This window comes from Lactuca serriola, chromosome 3, assembly GCF_051521515.1.
Source record: "Lactuca serriola cultivar US96UC23 chromosome 3, Lser_US96UC23_V15, whole genome shotgun sequence".
Lineage (NCBI taxonomy): Eukaryota > Viridiplantae > Streptophyta > Magnoliopsida > Asterales > Asteraceae > Lactuca > Lactuca serriola.
This window is the reverse complement of record NC_136410.1, coordinates 35972324-35980538: the sequence shown is the minus strand read 5'-3', so window position 1 is coordinate 35980538 and position 8215 is coordinate 35972324. Positions and strand designations below refer to the sequence as shown.

At 33.6% G+C, this 8215-nt stretch overlaps 2 protein-coding genes across 2 annotated transcripts; both read right to left on the bottom strand.

Moving 5' to 3' along the window:
- Positions 1-958: 958 nt before the first annotated feature.
- On the bottom strand, positions 959-3062 carry LOC145091901 (DUF1997 family protein, putative (DUF1997)). The gene is made up of 8 exons (XM_079029723.1): positions 2945-3062; positions 2773-2855; positions 2249-2514; positions 2040-2148; positions 1890-1935; positions 1604-1689; positions 1430-1488; positions 959-1339 (listed from the first exon to the last, which is right to left on the bottom strand). Exons 2-8 carry the CDS (start codon positions 2830-2832, stop codon positions 1216-1218), a joined length of 750 nt encoding a protein of 249 aa, XP_078885849.1. The 5' UTR covers positions 2833-2855; positions 2945-3062; the 3' UTR covers positions 959-1215.
- Positions 3063-5643: 2581 nt separating this feature from the next.
- LOC145091900 (mraW methylase family protein) lies at positions 5644-7889 on the bottom strand. The gene is made up of 5 exons (XM_079029721.1): positions 7404-7889; positions 6969-7220; positions 6772-6840; positions 6471-6663; positions 5644-6394 (listed from the first exon to the last, which is right to left on the bottom strand). Exons 1-5 carry the CDS (start codon positions 7815-7817, stop codon positions 6000-6002), a joined length of 1323 nt encoding a protein of 440 aa, XP_078885847.1. The 5' UTR covers positions 7818-7889; the 3' UTR covers positions 5644-5999.
- Between the last annotated feature and the right edge of the window lie 326 nt (positions 7890-8215).

The following is an 8215-nucleotide window of genomic DNA, read 5'->3' as shown; positions in this document are numbered from 1 at the left end:
ACTAGTTGGTAGCTGGAACCAAAGTTTTTATACGTGTAGAGATTCTCGATAAACTACGTGGAAGTTTTAGAAGTGTAAAAAATTACATAAAAATCAAAAGTTAAAAGCTTCGAAAATCTACTTGAAATAAAGTTTGAATTAATAATTTTTCGTTAAAATAAAAGTTAAAATTTTATATTGTCGAACCACATATTTTTCTTTAATTCTAGTTTTTTTAAAAGCTCCTAATTCCTTTTTTTTTTAAAATAACATTATCCCTTAATTTTAATAAACAAACCATAAGATTGACTATTAATTTTTCTTTCAGTTGTTATTAAAAACATAATTTAACTCTTGTCATGTTGTTGTGCTTGGGTTGGCCGACAGTTATTTTGCTTTAGTCTTCCAAAGCCCAAAAAACGCTAGCGGCCCACCCAAACCCTAGCACCGCACAGGACAGGACTCAGAATAATATCTCCGTCTCCGCTCTTCACTTCCCTTCAAAATGTATGTATACGCTTTGTTGTCGCTTATTTGGTTTGATATGATTCTCTTTATGCCTTGTTTTCTCTATTTCGATTTTAATGAGTTTGATTTTTTGCACTTCATTTTGTGCATTGTTATCCATCATAATTCATAAACTTATGGGTCAGGTAGGATCGTTTCATAGGAACGACATGATTCATTAGATTATAAATGTAGTTGGGTAAAATAGTTATTTATTGTTTCTTGGTAGATTAACAGTAGGATTCACCTGCATGCTTCATTTCTAGGTTGAGAGTTTTAAATGTTCATAATCTGCCATTGAAGAACGTTATTTTTTGTCCTTAGTGTTTTCCAATTTGAAAGCTTTACACGGTGACTAATTAGCCATTCACATGATGATGATCGATATGTGAATGGTCAGTAAGCTCACCAACATTATTCTGTTAAACAGTCTTATTACGTGGGACTAGATTTCATTTAGTATCACATCAAGTCTATTAACTACATATCTTATAATCATTTCTGACTTATAATTACAGTTTTGGTGGCTAATTAGCCAATCACATATATTTTGTGCGATTGGTCAGTAAGCTCACCTACATTACAATGTTAGCAGCCTTTTGGTTTCCATATGAGATTTTTCATTTTCATGCCAAGGCTATAACTACATGTCTTTAACTTTTTTTAAAACAAAAATTGTTAATGAGTTTTGTAAATTGAATGTACACATATCTTATGAGAAAACAGTAGTTATGCTGAATTTGACGTGATGAAGTTGGATTCTGGATTCTGTGTTAGCAGCCATCTGCCGTAATCTTGTATCAACTGTTGGAGTAACAAGGGTACAAGTCTGTCTACTAAAGCTTGCATCATTCTGTAATATATAATAATATGCCACAAAAAAAAAAAAAACTTAATATTACTGCATGTTTCAAGTCCTATGAAACAGAGTAAATGTACTTACAAGCTGCCTGGAACCTCTACAGCAGATGTTGGCAGCATGGTAAATGGTTGGGTGTATATCTACATAAAACAATAATTATTCAAACATTTCTATTCTTTCTTATCAGCAAATATAAGTAATGAATTCAAGCATAATCTAGCATGGAACATGATCTGTTTAATGTAGAGAAAATACCTCAAGAGTGAGATCTAGCGTCACGTCAACATCCAGATATGGTTCAGAGTTCTTTGTGCACCAAGTTATGTAATTTGTCATCTCCGCTGTATTAAATACACAATTAATCCATACTATTATACAAGACATTCTAGTTGTTACAAGCAAATTGATCAAAGTACCCAATATTTGCATTTGTCATCACTCATGACTCATGTATATTTCATGTTGTTAGTAATTGTATATACACAAATTCAACAAAGTTTACAACATCATTATCAAAATTATATCAAGTCTGAGCAAATACCTGAAAAATGCTCATTTTGTTGTGTCACGACTTCGGAACCCTCAAACTGCAGAAAATGTATAAATAAAAAAAATGAATTGAAACTTTGATTATAGTATTATCATTTCATATTGTATCTGTTTCTAGAACTAATTTCCTGGCATTAGTTACCTTGCAACATAACAACTCCACCATGCAATCTTCAGTTGTTGGGGTCACACGCAAATCTATCACAGGATAGACCTCGAAGTTTAGCAAATTCAGTTGTGGCAAGGTACACCTGCAAAACAATTCTCGTTAAAAAGCAAGAACACGAGCAACTCCTGTAAATGTTATCTTTATGTTATTAAAGAAAGCAACAAAATGAAGTTTAAATGAACCTGTAAGTGGTAAGATCGAGTTGTTCAAATTTTTGCAGGGCTTGAGTATTTAGAAGTGCTTCGATTCCAGATGGATGGCTTAGAAATTCTCTAATTGGATATATTTTTTTCCCTCTTCCATGTAGGTCGTTGTAGCTTGGAATATTGACTCTATCCTTCTTCCTAGCAGATAATTTAGCCTTTTTGACATTAGAGTCAAAATTCTCATTACTGCTATTGGAAATAATTCTTAATCTCCTCCTGGAACAAAATCGATTACGTGATTCCTAGTGCCAAAACAAAAGAATATTAAAGATTATACTAGCATAAGATAATTAAATAACTGTATCACAAATTCACAATTATCAAGTTAACGTTCCACATGTTTGAAATCATGAAATGTAGGGCATTGAACTGATGTCGCTGTAATTTCAATTTCCAATTGTGCATTGGGAGCTCACGTTGAAGGGGGAAGAATATGAAAATTGGAGATATCTTTCACAATGTTTGTATTTCTTAAAACTCGATGATAGTTAGGAAAGTACCTGGTAATGAAAAGCTTTTGGAAGAATCAGGGAACCTTCACATTTGAAAACCTTCATCATTCCAATACGAAATATATATACTCCTGCTATTCAATTATGCATTTAGCAATAACTAGAAAGAAGTTCGAAAAAGGTAAGCAATGTCTATTGTCTAAGAAAGAATCCGATTTACCTGATCGCTCATGGAAATGGTGTGTGGTTGTGAGTGAGTGTTTGTGTAGAGAGGGATAAAGAGAACTGCTATTGACCAAACAACCCGCCAACGACTGTTGCTGGAAAAAAGAAAAAAAAAAAAACACTCATCTGAATTTTTTTTTTTAAATGCTATATTTCTTTAAGTTCATTGAAAAATTATTTGACATAAATTTAAAATAATTGATTTATAATCAAATACAATTAATAAAAAGCGCGCATATATATATATATATATATATATATATATATATATATATATATATATATATATATATATATATATATATATATATATATATATATATATACACACACAAACACTAGTCGTTTACCCACGCAAAGCGGCGGGCGATGAATAATTTGTTTCGGCAATTAGTTCTTTTTGGTGCAAACATGTTTTAACAATATATTTCATTTGCAATCATATTATATTTCAAGGAGCACAAGACATATAAATATATGTTATATTTCAAGGAACACAAGATATATAAATATTTCTATTGCTCGACATGCACCTGATAGCAAATCTTTGGCATGTTCTTTGTTGAGACTTGAGAGATCCAAGAGGCAGGCTCCATAATGAAATTGTTGCAATTCCTCGTAATCTCTTCATTTTCATTCCTATTTATTCCATGTTAAAAACATTATGATAAGAGAAATAATAGCCAAAGGTAGAGTAGATCCAACAGTTAGGATTTCAAAGTAAAAGAGATGCATGGATCTTCAACTCAAAACATGGATCTAAGTCCCACTGGAACTCTAAGTTAAACAAACACTTAGAGAGTTGGGTTTTTGAAAGATAGATACATTAGCGTTTGTGTTCCAGATAGTGGTAGTTGCCGGAAACATGGATGAAACAAATACGTACATATAACTAATTTCAGATTAATCTCACAAATTAACTATTCAGCTAATAATATCTCATTCCAACAAAATAATCATATATGCGTTTCTTTGATGCATAAGTTATTATACCAAAAGATATCAATAACATATTCATTTATAAGCTAATTGGAAACTTATAATGCTTATCTAATAGTAAGTTGATGACACTTGCTAAAAAATCAGAAGTAGAATAGAAAACAAAATCAAAATTAGAAGTTGTATTGATAATTGAAAATAAGAAAACTACCAGGAACCAAGGTTGACTTTGACAGAACCCTGATTTTCCATCGTTGTCTTTAATTTTTTTTTTTTGGTAGTTTTTCTTTAGTGGCGACCTCCACACACCTCCCCCCTTTAGACTCGTTATCTTCTCTTGGATCCAAAACTCGTTTTAAACCTGATTAAAAAAAATATATGTTAAACACCCTTTGAAGCACTTGATCGAATAGATAGAGTGCAAAATATATTTACCATGACCCATAACTACAAATTATTGTCAATTTACCTATTATAAGAGTATAATGTATTTTGCAGGATCGAAGTCGTATCAGTTGGACCAGAGACGATTAGTAGTGTTGGTGGACATAAGGAGGCAGAACGACTTTTTTGAAGATAAGGGGAGGGGGGTGAACCAAGCAAGCAAGACTGGGTCTAGCTTTAAGGTGGGATGGTACGATGTAGGTGATTGTGGATGGTTGTAGGTGGAAGGAAGACGTTGGTAATATTTGGGCCAAGGGTGTGATGTCGTCTGATAGATGATGATGGATGCTTAATGGCGACGGTATGGTGGTGAGTGTTGAATTGCTACGACGACGCTGTATATAGGAGAGGGCTCGACCAGAATCAAGAGATATGTCATCATATCAGGAGACTTAAATTAGGTTTATGAGACGGGTTGGGTCAAAAGCAACCAAAGAGTCAACGTAACTCTATTTTGACGGGGTCAAAAGTCAAAACCATAAAAAAGATAAAATCTTAAAGATAGGTGATTTAAAATTTTAATATTATTTTATTAATGTTTTGTTGTACTATTAGCTTAATGGTTTGGACGTCTTACAAAAATAATATTATTATATTAAATTTATTTTTAGAAATAGTTAGATTTCTTTTATAAAATAGTAAGATATATATATATATATATATATATATATATATATATATATATATATATATATATATATATATATATATCTTCAACAAAAAAAATCTTTTATTTTATTTTATATTTTACACTAATAATTTACAAATAAACATTTTTGAAGTAAATATCGGAATGGTGTCAAAAAAACTCGATCCCGATTATAACCCGACCCGACTCTAACCCGAATAAAACATTTCGGATCGGGTTTAATAGAGTCAAAATTCTTAATTAGGTTATTCGGGTTAACCCGACAAACCCAAACTATAGTTAATGTCGGGTTTAGGGTTGATTTTTTTATAAAAGTCGGGTTTCAGGTTAACCCGAATATAATATTTATGTATTTCATTCCACCTCACCTCTTTTATTTTTGTTAACCCGAAACCCGAATAACCCGAACCTTAATAGGGTCGAGTTCCGGGTGAAATTATTTTTATAAAAAACCCGACTACCCGAAACCCGATCAGATTGACCCAATTAACAACCCTAAATATCGGTAACGATTACATGTATTTGAACTGAAGCAATTTATTAAAGACTTTCTTAATCTATTCAAAATTTTCATTCTTTGAAACCATAAAAATTTTACAACATTTTCGCAAGAAGCCATAGTTGGTTCAACACATATAAACCAAGTCATATATTATATAGTGTAAACAGAAAACAAGCCAATGACCATTCCAAAGCTTATAGCGCTCTTTACAAGTCCATACAAGCAAAGCCGTTTCCTAGCCTCTAAATACTTTCTAGTAACAAATTCTGTGCATTCTACAAAAACTCAAATAGATGACATTCCAATCACAAATACCTAACGGATCAAAGTATCCCCAACTGTTAGTACTCAATAGACATTTTGTAGATCCTGATGTATCAGGCACGTTAATATTAACGTGCCTGACACATACTGCATATTGTATGTATCAGACACATCACATCATGTATGTGTCTGATACATACTTAAATGTATGAGTCACCATCACATGGTGCCTACAAAGGGATCTATCTTGCTTCAGTCCCTTTGTATTACCCTGAGCTTAGCGCTCCTACAGCGAACATTGAGTTTCTCTTCATCTTGAGAGGGTGTTATGGGTCTTTTTGTAAGGATTGTCCCACCAACACCTCCAATCATCTGTTTGATCCATGGCTCGTTTTCAACATTTTTCAGATCAGGGAACGTGCTTCTGCTTCCATCAACTGAATTGCTTTTGATGATATCGAGAAATGTTTGTTTTACGATTCTGTCCTCCAGACTGTGAAAAGATATAACAGCAAGCCTCCCCCCAGGTGCAAGACACCTGAAACAATCATATAATGAAGCCTCGAGTGTCTTGAGTTCATCATTAACAGCAATTCTTAAACCCTGGAACACTCTTGTTGCTGTCTTTATCCAACCTTGCCTCCCTCCTGTAACAAATACAAATACATTACTCATTCCATTCCATGATACCAAACATAAAGAGTCTGTAAGAGTTAAACTCACCTTTTCCACCAGATGTACAACTCCTTATAAGATCTACTAGCTCACTAGTAGAATGCAATCCACCAGTTAATCGGGCCTTAACAATCCTCTTCTGAAGTGCACGCCAATTGTTCTCTTCCCCGTAATCCCGTAAAATTCGTCCCACTTCAGCCTCTGGCCATAAATTTAGTATGTCTTCAGCTGTCAAACTTGCCTATAATAGCAATAGTAATACGCCTGTTCTAATCAGTTAAACGAACAAGATATATAGACAATGATTAATTAATAGTAATTAATTACATATGCTAATTCTGATTCTGACCTGGGGATCCATTCTCATATCAAGGGGTCCATCACAAAGCACGCTAAATCCTCTTTTAGCATTGTTCACCTGCATATATATACTTGTAAAACATTAATATTGAAGGTCATGGATCTTTACAAAATAAGAGTTTCTGCAAATTTATAAGACAAACAAGCAAGATGAAACATGTTTGAAATGGTTAACAGTTTACATACCTGCATGGATGACATTCCCAAGTCCATTAGGATCCCATCAATTCCTGAAGTCAGAAGCTTCTCGTCTACCTCAGATATTGTGGACTTGATGTTCTTGAAATTTCGCAGAAAGGTATGTGTTTTTAGGTTGGAAGTCGAGTCCTGGGACATGGAACTTTGGATCGAATCAATCCTGGCTTTTGCTTTTTCATGGGCAACAGGATCAAAATCCAGTCCAACATATGATTGCATCTCGGGATGAGCCTGAATTATCTGTTAGCTCCAGCACAAGAAATTAACATCAGACACAAAAGACACGAGTACAATCGAGAAAACCCTTTTCCCAGTTCCAGGGCTACATATTATCAAAGGATCCTTGACCAAATAGCAACAAAATGAATTCTAAAATCAAGCATGTAATAAAAAATAGAGAAAAGGGGAATCAGATTCACTTACGGCGGAAGAATGTCCGGCGGCTCCAAGGGTACAATCGACAAACGTCTGAAGCTTAAGAGAATCAAAAACCTCCAATACCTCACCTAGCATCACCGGAATATGACTCTCGGTGTCACCAAATTGACGAAAGCTCTCCTCATCGAACTTTTTATCCGACCGAGTTCTCCTCTTCACTACAGAATCTATTAGAACTCTACGACTAGTACCGGTAACGGAATTATCTTTTCTGTTTAGCTTTTTCTTGTTACGAGTAGAAGCAGATAAGGTAGTGGAATAACAGGCGACTGCGAGAAGGGAAGAGGAAATTTGGCGGCGGTAGCAATGCAACGGCGATAAGGTGAATGAAGGATGAAATAACAGTTGCTTAACGGCGGCCGCCGCTGCCGTGGCAGCGGTAATAGAATGCGAGGACATGCTGATCGGTGGTGGTCTAGTAGAAGTGGACTGGATTGAGTGGATTCATTTTTACTCTTCGGCATCGAGCCCAACCTTTATTTCCCTAAAATAAACTACAATTCGCGAAAATTTTTGTTATAAACATTTGAACACCAGGTTATATCAACCGGAAAGTATGATCGGTATATTTAAAATTTTATATAGATAAAAAATAATAAATGTAAAAAAAATAAAGATATTGTCGATTGTAAATAATTATGAATTAATTTGTTAAGTAAAATAAACATAATAATGTTAGTAGTATAAGATTTTGTAATTTGTATTTTCAAAATTTGAATTGAATTTGATTTGTTAAAACAAAAGGAAATAATAAAAATCATAGAAAAATATCACGTGTCAAAGTGATATTCTAAAAA